This window comes from Sinocyclocheilus anshuiensis, unplaced genomic scaffold (assembly GCF_001515605.1).
Source record: "Sinocyclocheilus anshuiensis isolate Anshui unplaced genomic scaffold, SAMN03320099.WGS_v1.1 scaffold217, whole genome shotgun sequence".
NCBI classification, from domain to species: Eukaryota; Metazoa; Chordata; class Actinopteri; order Cypriniformes; family Cyprinidae; genus Sinocyclocheilus; species Sinocyclocheilus anshuiensis.
In genome coordinates, this window is record NW_015536538.1 from 488,660 (window position 1) to 506,176 (window position 17,517).

General features: G+C 34.8%; 1 protein-coding gene across 3 annotated transcripts in view; it reads left to right on the forward strand.

The window, feature by feature from the left end:
• The window catches only part of LOC107696073 (CUGBP Elav-like family member 5), a 176,810-nt gene that overhangs the window by 143,705 nt on the left and 15,588 nt on the right, over window positions 1–17,517 (forward strand). For 2 of the 3 annotated variants that reach the window (XM_016496225.1, XM_016496236.1), the window contains exons 5-7: window positions 1,684–1,763; window positions 8,030–8,188; window positions 15,875–16,019. In XM_016496225.1, the coding sequence (XP_016351711.1) occupies window positions 1,684–1,763; window positions 8,030–8,188; window positions 15,875–16,019 (384 nt within the window). The remainder of the gene's footprint in view (window positions 1–1,683; window positions 1,764–8,029; window positions 8,189–15,874; window positions 16,020–17,517) is intronic. The other variant, XM_016496247.1, reaches the window with a different exon arrangement.

The window sequence follows — 17,517 nt, forward strand, 5'->3', positions numbered from 1 at the left end:
CTTACGCGATCGGCAACCGGCCGTTTTTTGTCTTATTGCAAGCAACTCGTCTCTGTTCTGGACTTGCACAAACTGCGTTGCAATGCAACCGTTTTCCAAAATGTCATTTATGTGAAAATATGAAGTCTGTAAACGCCCGTTAACAGAGGCCAGAGACGCTGAAGATGGACGCAGAGAAAAATACTGTAGCAGGCAGATCACTCACTCTTAATGATGCACGAACTATTGGAAGAAAATCCTAAATATTGATTTGGGGGTTTATATGAATGTGTTTCTGAGGGGAACTGACTGTCTTCAGAAACGTTTACGTGGTATTTTCTTTTAATCTCATCTCAGTCTGTATAGTTCATATTAAAGCAGTGTTTCAGCACAGTGCTGATTTGTTTACAGCGGTAACCAAGGAAACACTGTATCTGGTGTTCCAGAAGCGCCACCTGCTGTCAGAGAGTGAATCTGCATCTCATTCAGAGCTTCTGCTGTTTGCTTCGTTCAATATGAAATTATATAACTAAATGATATGAAATGATATGTATATGAATTATATAACTAAAATTAAATAACTGTAATTACAGATTTAGGTTAAATAAAGATGTCAGTCTTTATTTTTCTTCTTTTTAGGAAACAAATCAAAGAAAAAATAAATTCTACTGTTCCTAATATTCTGTATGTTGCTCAAAAACAAAATATATTGTGTTCAGCGGAATAAAAGTTTATATTTTTTTACCCAGTCATTTAAAAATAACACATTTTAGAGCTGTAACGACAATACCGTGATACCGTGATATTTTTGCTTAAGGTTATCATACCGTCAAAATCTCATACCGGCCCATGCCTAGTTGTGATAAACAGTAAAGTGTGTTCAGCTGAATTCAACTTCCATTTTGTCAAACGGGTATAAAAAAGGTTAGAATGCCGCGGCAGCCCTCGTGTGAAGGCTGAAGAGTGTAAAGACCATTGACTCTAAAGTTCGCACTCCACCGAGCAGGGACACCAGCAAGGGACATAAGTATCGCTTTTGATTCGTCCTCTTTTCTACACCTTGCTTCACTTCTGTTTCAGTTTTTATTACCAACTCTTACTTTGTGTTTCCATATCCCTGCTATTACTACCACTCTCAAACCACGCATCACACACTGTAGGCAGCGCAATCCTAACAACCTGCGCACTTTGCCTATGTCTGCTAATACACTACTTTCTTTTTCTATTGGTCTCTGGAATTGTCAGTCTGCAGTAAACAAAGCAGATTTCATTACATCTATTTCTATCATTCAAGACTAAACCTTATGGCCCTGACAGAGACGTATGTAATGTAAATGTAAATATTTAGTTTTATGATCAAAACATATAATGCAATGCAATACAATGATGATTGAGAGATGAACAATTTAACGCTCGTCAAAAGCCTGATGATCATTTTTGAGACTCGTGATTTTTTTAAACAATAATGTATTGACAATCAAGTAAATTTAAGTTGCTTCAGTCCAGTGTTCATCTTTTTCTTATGTTTACTTTATAAAGATTTGACTGCACGAGCTGAAGGTGGACATTTGTTTATTACACTAAAATTCAATTCAATTCAAGTTTATTTGTATAGCGCTTTTCACGATACAAATCGTTGCAAAGCAACTTTACCCTCATTATTTCTCTGCTCTTCTTTTGTGTGTGTGTGTGTGTGTTTTGCAGGTTGCGCCTTTGTAAAGTTTTCAACACACACCGAGGCTCAATCTGCCATCAGCGGGCTGCACGGGAGTCAGACCATGCCTGTGAGTTCAACCACACACTATTATACATGCAGCTTTTATAAGATTGTATTAATTGAGGTATGAGGTACTTTAAAACATTCATTTAAAAGGTAAATGACCTATAATGTTCACTTTTACCTATACATTCATATGCATTTTGACCTAAAATGTTGAACAAGTTAATTGACACAATATCATTTGTGAACACATGTTCATGTAACAGCAAGTGCACACATGAACTGCGGATGTTGAAGGCAGAGCTGCTGTCATGTGTTGAGCTCAAACAGTTTCAGTGCCAATATAAGTGCAAATGAGTTGCTGTCAGTCTTTCTGTTTCATCTTACCTTCTCTTCTGAATGGAGTACTAGCTTACTATAAGCATATAAATATTAATTTATATGCAAGCATAATATTAATTTAACAGTTAAACTAGAAGTTAGTTACGCTATTATTCTTAATATATAAAAAACTAATAAAACTATATTCAAACCATCTTACAATGGCTTTATTTCAACTTAAATTTAATCTTAAATCTTCTCTAAAAATCTGCAAAAAAATGTAAATTAATATTTAACTTGCACAAAGATGATAATCTTAATTAGATGGACTGCATTGTATTAATTTTAATATTTAAAGTTATTAAACAACATTCATGTTACTCTTTTTACGAAGTATATAGTTAGACTACAATCTGCTAATGAAAAGTAGCTAATTAAAAGTGCAGTATTTTTAACATTGATCAAAATAACAAACTATATACAGTATAAACATCTTAAAACATATCATAAAAGTTGATCACAAAATTAAATTTTAGCCTGTTTCTTTCTCTTTGTATGATTTCCATAAACGTGGATTATAGCCACTTTTATGGTGTCATCATGTGATTTTTTTTAAGCACTTTAGTCACAGTTGGGGTCTAATTGCATGCAAAAGATCCACTATTATAACTCATATTTTATCCTTCACAGAACAAGTCATACATGTTTGAAATGTCATGAGGTTGGATGAATAAAGACAGAATTTTCTCAGAATTTAAGTCTATTTTGCAGAATTCCACAGCTTTTCTGTCAAAATCAGCACAGAAAATGCTGCAGATTCCTCACGCACCATCTGGGTATTCCTTACACAGAAAATTCACAGTATACATACTGCACACTGCAATATAGCATACAAGCAGTATCTCTCTTTATCACACTCCTTCTGCATGTTTTCCCAACTCTCACTCTGAGGTTCAGAATGAATAATTCCTCTGTCACACATTGAAAGGACAGATAAAGAGGTGTATTTCTCCATCCCCTGAGAGCAGGACAAGAAGTAGAGAAAAAGAGAAGGAGAGGGAGGACTACAGATGATCAAACTGAGGGAAAAAACACTCAGACAGCGTCTAACTGTGACAGAGACGAAAGACAGGTGGAGAAATGCCTCTGATGAACCACTGTAAATGTGTGTTTGGAGATCAGCTCAACCTTGAGAGTAATTATCCTCAAATGAACGTTCAAGGCCATATCTCACCCTCACACACACTTTGCATACCGATAATTAAAAGCATTTACATACTCGACAACAGAATGGATGAGTAAGAGACATGAGTTTGAATGGCCTACACAGCCGAGATTTTAAAGGAACAGTTCACCAAAAATTTAAATTTGCTGAAAATTGAAAATTGAAGTTTGTTTCTTCATCAGAACAGATTTGAAGAAATGTAGCATTACATCACTTGCTCACCAATGGATCCTCTGCAGTGAATGGGTGCAGTCAGAATGAGAGCCCAAACAGCTGATAAAAACATCACAATAATCCACACCACTCCAGTTCATCAGTTAACGTCTTGTGAAGCCAAAATCTGCGTGTTTGTAAGAAACAAATTCAAAACTACTGCTTTTGGCTGAAATACGACTCCTCTATCCATAACATTGCTTTCTCAAGTGAAAAAAGTCCAACTCGTCTGAATCAGGAGATCAATCACCGTTTACATGCAAACAAACAGTCCAAAACAAACACATATTTTGGTGGATTTTGATGTGAGAGGACAACAGGGGATGGACTTCTTCACTGGGGGGAGCGCTATTATCAGGGGTGCACATAAGTGGTCCGCATGCGCGACCAAAATAAAAAATGCGCTGTATAAATATGTTCTGACAGCGCATTTGCGTACCGACATGGATGACAGCTGTTAATGCACAATTACCATTTTAGATCGACAAACTGTACTGTATAAGATTTCTATTCAAATTGAAAGCATAAATCTAGGCTACCCGCTGCAGTTTTCAAAGCACAATGCAAAACTGTGACATTCCATAAACAGACGCTCTTCAATCGGCAGCGCTAAACCTGGAAGCGCATATACTTACTTGCCGGCAACCCGCCAAAATAAAAACCTGCTGATTTTAAGGTTGAAAATTAAGAAAATTCATGAAAAAAGAAGTAAATATTAGCATTTTATTTTTAAGTTTACTATAAAATAACTGTATTTGTATTTAATACTCCCTTTTTTATTTTAAAATATAATAGTATTATCACACTTTATTATTTAGTTTATTATTTCATTTCAAAAACTAAATAAATAAAGTGCAATAATATTATCACTATTATTCATTTCTTTTTTATAGTTATATTTAATCGGTCACACTATGTGCAGTGTGAGGACCAAACCAAATCTCCAGGTTCTCTTATGAGAACCAGGCTGAAAAACCTATGTGCACCCCTGGTTATTATGGATTATTAACCAAATTTATGGATTTAAAGTTAGATTGATTTGTTTCTTACAAACACATAGCTTTTTGCTTTACAAGATGTTAATTGATGGACTGGAGTGGTGTGGATTACTTGTGGATTATTGTGATGTTTTTATCAGCTGTTTGGACTCTCATTCTGACGGCACCCATTCACTGCAAAGCATCCACTGGTGAGCAAGTGATGTAATGCTACATTTCTCCAAATCTGATGAAAAAACAAAGTCATCTACATCTTGGATGGCCTGAGGGTAAGTAAATTTTCTGCAAATTTTCATTTTTGGGTGAATGAGATTAGTTTCCCCGAGGAGGTCAGGTAAATGTGTGTTTTACAGACTTGCTTTGTGACTTTAATTCTGCCTGAATCAAACAAGTCTGTAATTTTCCTGCACAAAATTACAGAGCAAATGACTTACTCTGAGAAATCTAATCCCGTCTGGATAGCAATGTCTGTGATTACGGTATATTGTTTTCACAAAGCTTCTTCTCATTTATTTTGACCTATTGAATATCTTTGTAATGTCACTGCCTGGTGTACCTTCATTATAGATTTAGACCTTTTGCCAAATTTCTGGGTAAGATAACAGCTTGTGGTTTGCCTCCCATCCGACTTAAAAAGAGAATTAAATCAATGAGGAGATTCTGATCACGAACTGCTCAGAGCAGCAGCACCATTAGGTTCAGTCTTCACTTTTATTAATTCTTTCTTTTAATACGCAATGTTCGAATTAAAAATGAATCACAGAGACTACCGGTCAAAAGTTGTATTTTAGTTTTTTTGAAGAAATTAATACTTTTTTTCAGCAAGGATGCATTAAATGTTTCAAAAATGACAGTAAAGACATTTATAATGTTAGGTTTTGATTTCAAATAAATGCTGTTCTTCTGAACTTTCTATTCATCAAAGAATCCTGACGAAAACTGTATCATGGTTTTAAAAAAAAAACATTAGGAAGCACAACTGTTTTCAACATTGATAATAATCAGAAATGTTTCTTGAGCAGCAAATCTGCATATTAGAATAATTTCTGAAGGATCATGTGACACTGAAGACTGCAGTAATGATGCTGAATATTCAGCTGCGCATAACAGGAATAAATTTCATTTTATGATGTATACAAATACCAAACAATATTTCACAATATTACAATATATTTTATCAATTAAATGATGCCTTGATACATGAAAGAATCTTATCAAGCCCATAACGATTTAGTTTGGTGCATTTGCTGCTAATGCAGTGCATTCCAAACTGGTTCCATATTAGTTTACATGCTGCGTGTGAAGGCTGCTGACTATGTAGACAGCTCACTAGGTTTTGGAACAGAGCCAGCGAGAGAGCGTTTAGCTGTACTGAGTTTCAGGGACATTTTAATAGTATCTCAACTACACATTCGGAGTCATGCGTTGAGTTAGCATAGGCCTCATTAACAGCTCAGCCTTACAATTTGTTTGAGTCCTACAGAGCGACACTTTCCACCATACCAATTTTAATGCATTAATATATTTCAGCATTACTTTACAGCTTGTTTGTCACATTGATGTCAGATCTCAAACCTGTTCTGGCAGTCTCGCTTTTTAGACATTTACATAAAAATACTAGATTTGACGCTCATGGTTTTTGCTACTTCAACATCAATGCTAATTTAGACCAAAGTGGCAGTGACGTATGTCTTTGTGTAGGATGCACATATACTTCTGAGGGCTCACTTCAAGTGCTCGGCCCCTCAGTATGATGCTCACTTTCACCCATAATCTGCATTGAAGTACTGTGTAGGCTTTTGATCGAATCCCCAGAGGTCCAGATCTTCAGAGTCTCTGAGATGAGGGGAATATTGTGGCCTTTAGGGTGATCGATCTCGTGCTGGTTTAGCGGGTCAGAGAGGCCCAGCACACGAAAGGTCAAGTGGTGCAGTAAATCATCAAGAGCCTTTTAATGAGTCCCCGTGTTTGTGAGATGTTGCACTGCACTTTTTATTAGCACCAAGACAGAGAAAAATGGTGGGGTTGGAAAAATAACAGGTGACAAAGATGGAGATTTTGCTATACACTGCAAAAACAGTTGTATGATTACCCATATGATTTTCTTTCTTCTAAAATTTGGTGTGGTTGCTCTTTTGCATGCAGTTACAATAAAAGAGGACTGATGTTTTGAAATTTCAAAAGGGACAAGTGTTTTTTTTTTATTATTTATATACTAATTGCCTATAGTTTATATTAATATTTCGAATTTATATTCGAAAATATAATCTTTTTATATTTTTAGTATATATTTAATTTTAGTTCGATTTTTTTGTTATGTGCATTTGTAATTTTTATTATTTTCTTTAAATATTACTATTAAGGGTTAATTTATTTTTATTGCAGTATTAGTTTTAGTTTCTATTTATTATTTTTGATCTTATTGCTGTTATTTGCCGTTATTTTCTTATTGCTATTATTTTCGTTTAGTTAAAATAGTTTAGTTTTTCATCTAATATAGTTTATTTCATTTCAGCTTTATTTAAGTTAACACATTTCTCTCTGTTTCTCATCATTTTAGTTTTAGTTAACAGTAATAATGACATAGAAGCACTTTAAAAGTACTCCAAACAATTTGTTTGGCAATTTTTTTTTTTAGCTATGAAAGAGCTTTATGTGAAGAACAGCCTGGAAATTAGTGTTTAGTTATATTTATGTACTATTTTGTTTTTATTAATATTTTGAATTACATTTTATTTTTATATTTTCAGTTTTATTTTAGATAAATTTTTAGTCATTTTGTTATGTGGGTTTTTTTTTTAGTTCTTTTGGTTAACTTATTTTTATTTCAATTTTCATTTTAGTTCAGTTTTAGTGTTGTTTTTTTTTTTCAGCTAATTTTAGTGCTTCAGCCTAAACTTATTTATTCAAATATTAGTTAAGTGATTTATCTAATAATTATAGTTTATTTCAGCTTGATTTCAGTTAACAAACATGTTTCTAATATACTGTATTATAAAGATTTTTCTAAGTTGAAGAGAAAAAGAGTAAATTTTACAACATTTTACAAAGAAATTTTACAAGAAAATACTTTTTTTTTTTAGTCTTTTTTAATTAAAAAATATCTAGATTCATTCAACATTTTGTTTGTTGTTTCTTTGTAATTTTTTTTACCTTTTTTTTTTTGTAAGAATTGTTTCTACACCATTTTTCTCAGTGTAGTTTTAGTTGACAATAATAAACGAAAATGAACACAAAAGCACCATAAAGCACTCCATACAACTTGTGGCTATATTTCTCATCTTTTTAAGTCTTACCACAGCTTTACGGTAGTGAGGAACCACATTTTGGTCCAAATGTAAGATTTTTACTGCAAGTCTTGACATACATCCTAACTCTCCTTGCAGCAGATCACAGCTTACATGCATGGAAAGATGATCATCGAATAACGACTTAAATTTGGAAACTGAGTTGTTTTTGGTGCAAGACACGAACATTTGCTACAAAATGCAAAGCGTATAATATGATGATTTTCATTCATGTATATGTGCATGTTGCAGTGTAACAATACAACTGTCCATGTGTCTCTCACAGGGAGCTTCGTCGAGTTTGGTGGTAAAGTTCGCTGACACTGATAAAGAGAGGACCATACGCCGCATGCAACAGATGGTCGGCCAGTTTGGCATCTTCAACCCCACCGTGGCCCTGCCGTTCAGCACCTACAGCAGCACCTACAGTACTTACACACACGCGGTGAGCACACACAACATGCATTGCACGTGTCTAAAGGGCCTAAAGAATCAAACACACATTGTCCTGTGCATTTGTGCTGTACAGAGTCTAATAGCCTCCGATTAATGACCACTGTCCTTGTCTGAAGCCGCTTTTAGCTCTCACTACGCTGCTGAATAATGCATTAACATAATTTCAATTCCCGACCCATGAATACTTGCAGAAAAACCCAAGAGTTCCTGTGCAATTTGAACTCTTGATCCCATCGGACTAAGTAACATGAATCGAATTGATCTAGCGTGCTGTTTTTATGGTTTATTTGCATTTTGAGTATTTGGTTTTGATTATAAAGGACACTTTTGTAACCTGTGGTTTTGAGTTCATGTGTTTGCAGTAGAGCTGAGTGAAATATTAAATATTCAGAGTACATTTGAATATAAGTATAAAAATAAGCAGCTTGCACCTTTTATTTGGCCATTACATTTCCTAAAGACTAAGGTGTCAAAAGGCCAGTTTTGTTTTTCATACATGTGCCTTACAACTATGAGATTTTAATAGCTGTTCTTATTTAAACTTTAGTAAACATGGCATTAGAGTTGGTACGTTTGATTCATTTCTAGGAATCAGTTAAGAACTCTGATACAATAAAATATCGACTAAAGTTTGGATGTAGCATTTAAAAAAGCTTTTAATGTAGCATATAAATGACATGATTAAATGTCATTCTTTCTTGTGTCAGATAATGAAAAACATCATTTTAAATTCGTTTTTGCTGTTTTATTTCTTGCATTAATCAACTAGTTCAAAACTCTGATTCAGTCAATTGTTGGCATCAATCATTGAAGAATATTCACTAAAGTATGCGTGTAACATGTAAAAAGTCTTTAAATGTATGATTTGTATGATTATTTAGGTGCATTTAAATGAAAATAATTAAATATCATTCTTTCTATGTCATTTAGTGAAAAACAGATTATTTTTAATTCGATTTTAACTCTTTTACTTCTCGCATTAATCATTTAAATCGACTTGGCATCCACGGCTGTTTGGGTGAAATGATGGTTTTAAGCCGTTTCAGAGAAAATACATAAATATAGCGATATATATCAAATATTATCAAAAGGCTGAAAAATATCAAGATGATTTTTATTAGCTTCATCATCCAAGAAAAGCCAAATGTGTCTTTGAGTAATTCATCTTAGATGAATCGCACTTCACTTATGGAATGGATAATGTATTCAAAGCACATGGATTTCTGTGCATATTCATAAGCGTATTACTTGAAACGATAACGGCATTAGATACAGATTAAGCCTGTGATCTGATAGTGTGGAAGTTAGCCGCTATTTTAAATACTTTTCAGCTCACAGAGTCTCACAGAAGTGGGAAGTTTGAGGATCCGTATCACGTGTCAAACGGAGCGCCGTGCTCCATATATAGCATATACCCTGCAGGCGTTCAGTTTTAATTACACTGCGCTGAAGTGTGTGCATATGTGTGTGTGTGACATTTCAAACTACAGCTTTGATTTTATAATCCATATGATCCTTCGCCAGAACCGCGTGTGCCTCCTCGCCATGTTAGCGGCTCGCCTCTTATTATCCCTCGCGTGTGTGAACATACTGTGCTATCTGTGTGCAATTCCTTCTGTGACATCTAAACATGGAACCAACAGAAGGAAAACCCCCAGGTATCCCATCATCCACCTGTTCTGTGTCCCCGTACACAGTAAATACAACCACACATGTATAATCACACACACAACTTGAATTGTGCACACAAATAGCTAAGTGCATGAAACACTTACAGCTATGCAAGTTTGATTTCACACATTGTTGCATTGCATAATGTGCCAGAATGCAATGCACAGTGTAATGCATTATAGTACTATGCAATTCATAGCGTGAGTTTGCATTGCATTTTCAGGGGCAGTGTAACGGGAATTCAGTGTTATTGTAGTATCGTGGATATACACAATCCTGCATCTTGAAAAAAAATATGTCTGCTGGTTTGCAAAAAAGTCCTAATATTACCTAATTTGATGATGAGCTCAAAAATATCAATAAAAATACATAAAAATTATACAAATTATATATATTAAAGTAAAAGCAAATGTCAGATATCAAACGGTTTGGAAGGTTTAGAAGTATTAAAAATGTATTATTTAATTTACAATCTGGACAAATATGTTTAAATGCTCATATTGTGTGTCATATTGTGTGAGAAAGTGTTTATGGTTACACTTTACTTGAAGGGGTGTGCATAAGACTGACATGACACCTTCATAATCATGACATGACACCTACATAATCATGACATGACACATGTCCTGAATATGAAGGTTTTTTATGCATGTTTATGACAACTGTCATTAAGTGTCATTCGCTCAGTTATGTCTAACAGCTTTGGTTTCTGCTCAGTGCTAGAAATGGCAGGTTAACCCTAAAGATCAGCCTGTGGTTGTTCTTATTTTTCTTTCATGCTCAGAATGGATTGAGAATCTCATCTCTATTCTATTTCCAGGTTTATTCCTTTTGATGTCGAAAAATTAGCACAGCAGGTGTAACAGCTCAATTTGTGCACTAAAAATGATGATCAATGCACTTGTAAGGATTATTTGACACTGTACTCTATGTCCCATAATGCCCGGCTCCAGCACTCTCTGGCTCTGCTTTGATGTCTTAAAGGCCTGGCACTGGAATAGAAGACACAAATAAAGGCGAGAGAGAGGATTGGAGGCTGTAATGTTGCAGCATGCACTGCTCAAGAACCAAAGCACGAGCAGTCGAGCACTGAAGGGTATTTCAGAAACTTTCTCAATGTAAACAAAGAACAGGCCACAAATCCACTTCATTTCAACCACGTTACGGCGGTGCAATTCTGCTGTGTCACGCTTCAATCCAAAGGCTTTTATAGTGACCATAAGAGGGGTTTGTGCACAATGATGATGTTCATTTTGTTCAGACTGATGTAAAAACATGCTGTAGTTTGAAAACACCTTGAGTGAGTGGGTGTGTTGTGTTGTGATTGAGGAGCGGTTGGTGGTTTGCACTGCCTCCTGGTGGATCGCCGTACAACTGCACACAGCAAGTGCCTGGCTCTTGCACAGAAACTCAGCTTTTGCTAATCATAAGCAAACAATTCAGAGGATATTAACCTGACGTGAGTATTTGTCATGTTAATTATGATTTGTTTCCAGCGTTCTTGCTGTTCAATGTGATTTTCGTGATTCATATCTAGTTGTGCGTGCTTTGTTCGACTTGAGCACACAAACAAAACAGCAATAATGAGCCTATATAATATAATTTTATTAATATTTTTGGCTGGAAATGTATTTCATATAATTGAATTAAAATAAATGTTGTTCTTTTGAACTTTCTATTCATCAAAGAATTCTGAAAACAAATTTATCACAGTTTCCACAAAAATATGAAGCAGCACAAACGTTTTCAACATTGCTAACAATCAAAAATATTTCTTGAGCAGCAAATTAGCATATTAGAAGCATATTTTTTCTGAAGGATCGTGTGACACTGAAGACTGGAATAATGATGCTGAAAATTCAGCTTTGCATCACAGGAATAAATTACATTTTACAATATATTCAAATAGAAAAGAGCTATTTTAAAAAGTAAAGTATGGCCATATTACTGATTTTACTGGATATTTTATTAAATAAATGCAGCCTTGTTGAAGCTTCATTCCACCATTAAATAAAAATATATAAATAAATAAAAAAGCTAATTGTGACATTTTATCTCATAATGCAGACTGTTTTCTTGCACATAGAAATTGTGAGATTGCCTTATTTATTTATTTTTTTATGTGGCGGTAAGAAAAAAAAAAGAATTTATAAACTAAAAATTGTAAGATATAAATGCTGAATTGCGAAAGAAATCCAAATTTTGAATTTATATCTTGCAGTTCTGATTTTTCTTCCGAAATTGTGAGTTTATATCTCACAATTTTGAGTTTATGTCAAACTTTTTTTCCCTCAGAATTGCAAGAAAAAAGGCCAAATTGTTAGATATGAACTCAGAATTGTAAGAAAAAAATATTCCGAATTGTGAGATAAAAAGTTGCAATATTTTTTCATCCTTTTTTATTTTTCATCCTGAAGCAGAAACAAGCTTCTATACATAAAAAAATTTAAACTAAAAAATATATGAATTTTTTTTTCTTCTTCTTTTTTTTTTCCAAAAATCTGATTATTCATAATAAATTAATTCACAAAAAACTAATCTGCATGCTGTGTTGTCTGCTGCATATAAACACCACAGCAGGATCTCTATCAGTTGACACATTTATATTGTTGCACGTTGAGGCTGCCCAACCGTTTATACTACAGCTACACTTTGACTGAGCAGCAAAACAAGTGATTATTGTCATCCGTTTGGACATCTCATTTCTTCATACACGAAACACTTCCATTTTCCCAACCCTTCCCCCAACACGTCAGCATGTCCCCGCAAACATACATAAACACGTGTGTCGTCCTCCTTTTCTCCATGTGAGCGGCTGAAGCTGTGCCTCTCGCAGTGCCACTACACGAATAATTGGCCCATGATGGAGCGCTGATTGCCTCACAGTACCTGGGGAGTTCAGCACACATTAGCATTCAATAAAATCGCAGATGCATACACAAATACACACACACACACACACACACAGTAAATGAGTTATCACAGAGGCTTTCTGCTCGTCTTTGTGTCTCACGGCTGGATGGGAGTTTATTTGCCATGTGAATTTGATCAGCACAAGTGTTGAATTAAACTGCTGGAAACTGATATTCAGTACATTTATTTGGACATTTCTATAGGGTTTGCTGAAATTGTTGGGGGGGGGGGCTTCCATAAAAGCTTCCTTTTATGGAAGCTTATTTCACAATTCTGTTTGTTGTTGTTGTTGTTTAAACAACAGAATAAAAAAGGTAAGTGTGACTTTTAATCTTACAATTCAGACTTTTTCCTCACAATTTTGAGTTTAAATCTCACAATTCTGCATTAATATCTCACAATTCTGAAAAAAAAAACTGAATTATGACATATAAACTCAAGAAAAAAAGTCCGAATTTTTTGTATATTGAAAAATCTAGATATTAATATTGTCTAAAATGTAAGAAGAAAAATACAAAAAGAAGTAATGAAAATCCAAAATAGTTTATTCTAATCCACCTACATTTGCATTTATATCTAAAATGCACTATCAATGTATTGCCTCTGAAGCCTCAAATATATTTTGTAATATATTACAATATATTTTGACATTTTATATTTTGTGTAAGTAGTTCATTTAACTGAACTAAATCTGGGTGGAAATTGATATTTAGTTCAATAGTTACATTTATTTTGGCATTTTATAGGGTTTGCTGAAACGAAATGCAGACATAAAATTGTGCACACTTCACTCTTACAAAAGTATTACTGTGCCAAATCCACACATATGTCAATTTGAAATTATTTTCTGTAGTAATCAACAGTGTGCTACTGATATATTATGGTATGTTGTTATACACTCCACTACTAAATGATTGCAATATGCATGTACAACACTGTACACTGGATTTGCATTGTACTCCAGGGTAATTCAGAGAATACCATGGTACTATGTACAGTGTTTGAAATGAATGTGGATTCTGCTGTTGCTAAAGCATCTCATCCTCCAGCATCACAGCTAAACAAAGCGTCGTCATTAAGAATGCATGCTTATGGTTTATCCTATAGATCAGTGTGGTTTATATTGATGTATGTATAGATTACACACTCTGTCCGTGTCAAGATGTGGTCAGTTGGTGTGTGTATTTACAGCCGTCTTCTAGAAAGCCAATTTGTATCAGTTCCACAAAGGCACACACTATCATCTACCTCAATATTTATTTATAAATTATTAAATTAAATGAAATTAATTAAATATTTTATTTGTATATATGTTAATATATGTATATATATATATATATACAGTGGGTACGGAAAGTATTCAGACCCCCTTAAATTTTTCACTCTTTGTTATATTATTTTGTATTTATATATCATATATATTTAATATAAATATAAATGTATTTTGTTGATATATATAAAATATAATATATTTTGTGTGTGTGTGTGTGTATCTCGCAAAATTACAATTCTTATAATAATGTAATATCACTAGAAATATTTTCAAAATACACTTCAAGAAATTGAAGAAAGTAGAAAATAGATAAAGTTTGTTCTAGTCCACCCACATTTCCACATATATCTAAAATGCACTTTGATATTATCAATATATTTTGCCCCTGAAGCCTGAAGATTTTATATTACAATATATTTTGACATTTGGAAAATATGGAAAGCGTTTGAAAAACTTCCAGTTCAACTGTTCAACTGAACTGTTTATACCGTACATTTACAGCATGTTTCAAATATATTTTATTTGGCCAGAATAAAATCTATTTTTGCAATATGAGGTCATTTCAGGACTCGGATCCAGCGTTTGTTATTTACTCCAAGGAACATAACGTCTGTTTTGAACTCTTGTGTTTGCGCATGATGGTTGTTGCCATAGTGACATAATTATAGTAATTAGCTATGCTACAGTGCATTTGTGTTCATTAATTCACTTTAGGATTGTACTTTGATCAAACCTACAGACACATGTAGCATCTCGAACAGGGTCAAGTTATATAACTAACACTACTACTTTTTGTGAACAAGATACCATGGTAATGTGGGTTCCCTTTCAGTCAGTCACGTTCGACGTTGCGTCAGTCGTGACTGACGAATTGGGATCTCGCCCGAGAGATCTCTCCTAAACAAGCCAATGACAGTTGGCGTGCGTGTTTCGCCATGCGCACCCCGCCCCGCAGCGCGGGTATAAAAGGAGAACGCGTGCAAACGCACATCAGCTTTTCGCTTCGGAGCCGAGCCTTCTACGAGGACGAATCTCCGCGAGTGTCTACAAAGAGACAGCCTAGCGTTGGTGTTACGGCGCGTCAGCGGGGGTTGCCATTCAGTGCTGCTCATCTTCGGCGTGCTGCAGCTGCCATTCTGCGGTCTCGCCGCGACCTCCCCTGGGCGCTTCAGCGCTCTCTCTAAAAGAGTGTTTCCTTTTTTTCCTAAAAGAGCAAATATCTAAAAGAGCTCCACGAGCGACGGGCGTCTTTTTAAAGATGGCTTCCCGCTCGTGCGTTTCTGGATGTGGTCGCTTCCTGGCTTCATCTGATGGTCATGATCGCTGTGTGTCGTGCCTGGGCTTACAGCACGCTGAAGCAGCGCTCGTGGATGAGTCATGTTCTCAGTGCGGGAACATAACCATCGCGATGTTGTGGTCTAGATACCTCTTCATTAAACGGGGGGGTATCCCCCTTGCCATGCCCCGCTCTAGCTCCTCCGGTTCTCGGAGGGCTACTTCGGTTCATGGTCAGGTGCTCCTCACCGCATTGGCCTCGGTCAAGAGGGTAGGGGACCTGAAGGCATTTTCGGTCGACGATTCGTACCTAGAATTCGGAACGGGGAACTCTCACGTTGTCCTGAGACCCGGCCTGGATATGTGCCCAAAGTTCCCACCACGCCTTTTAGGGATCAGGTGGTGAACTTGCAAGCGCTGCCCAACGAGGGTTACACAAGTAACCGAAACGTTACACTTTATTTTACGGTATGTGTATTTACTGTTTGTGTATTTAATATAATGATAAATGTTTTCGCTCTCTCTCTTGTTTTGTTGGTTTAGCTGATGCAGCAGCAGGCAGCGATTATGGCAGCTTCTCATGGCGGTTATTTAGCACCCAGTGTGGCGTTTCCAGCGACACAGATCCACCAGGTGGGGGCGCTCAACATGAACGGCCTGCCACCCACCCCGATGACACCTGTGTCAGGTGAGTCTGACGCACAACCTTAAAAAAATCTCATTTAGGTGTCAATTTGATCTCAAATGTTCCACCTCAAATTTCTTACTAAAAATTTAGCAGAACTGCTCAAAACTTCAGTAATGTGAAATGCTTTGTGAAAGTGGATATTCAACAACAAATGTAGGGTAGGGTTTTATTTTTAAATAAGTGTTAATTATTAATTGTTAATTTAAACATTGTGATCAGAAGGCTTCTGCTTAAATGTGTGAAATAAATTTTGTAGACAGATTAAGTTCTTATGAAGTGATTTTTTGTAACACTTTACAATAAGGGTTCCATTTATTAACATTAATTAATTACATTAGTTAACATGAACTTACAAGAGGGATATTATAGTTAGCTAAAATGAAAACGTTTTCATTACTTGAAATAAAATAAGGTGAAATAAAACAAAATATAAAAGCTTAAACTTATTTTATTTAAAATAAAAAAAATCACTAAAATAAGTAAAAAAGAAAACATAAAAAAAAAATTACTAAATACTTATTTAAAATAAAACTTAAATTTAATTTATTTAGCTAGTTGCGAAGGCGACATTTCTTATTTTCATTTGGTTTCATTTGAAGTACTAAAATAACTCAAACTAAATCAACTAAAATTAATAAATAACAATTAATAAAAACATGATGAATGACAAAAACAAACAAAATTACTAAAACTTTAACTAAAATTAGTCAAAACAGAAAATATAAATCTAAAATTTACTTCAAACAACAAAAACACACACACACGCACACACACACACACACACACACACACACACACACACATATATATATATATATATATAGTATAACAATGATACTGAAATAACACTGGCTTACAGTGACCAATATTTCTATGTTAATTTCATAGGTCTTAGTGTTAATTTCATCATTTACTAAAACATTTTTCAGATGAAACGCTCTATGTATTGACATTATTTAATGTACAGTAAACTAACATAAAATTTTTAAAGTTGTATTTATTTGTAATTCAGTTCAGCTGTATTTCAGTTGTAATTATTTACTAACATTAACAAAGATTAATAAATGTTGTAAAAAAAAATATTTCAGATTTGTAGTTCTTGTTAATCAATACATAAACTATTAAGAAATGAGACCTTATTGTAAAGAATTATCTTTATTTCTTAAAGTAAATTTTTAATGTACTGTGTGTGTGTGTGTGAGTGTGAGAGTGTGAGTGTGAGTGTGTGTGTGTGTGTGTGTGTGTGTGTGTGTGTGTGTGTGTGTGTGTGTGTGTGTGTGTGTGTGTGTGTGTAGATAGTGTTAAGTCACTAGATTTTTTTGTTACATGTGTTACATTAGATCAGTTTACTGGCAGTAAGTCTCCAAGTTTTGCACTCCGTTTGTTGATCAAAGCACATCTCACGCTCACAATATCAGCTTTCACTCCCACCACACCTGATCAGTGTCATGGACTGGAACGCGCTAGAGATTCCTATTGATCCGTGGGAATCGATGCG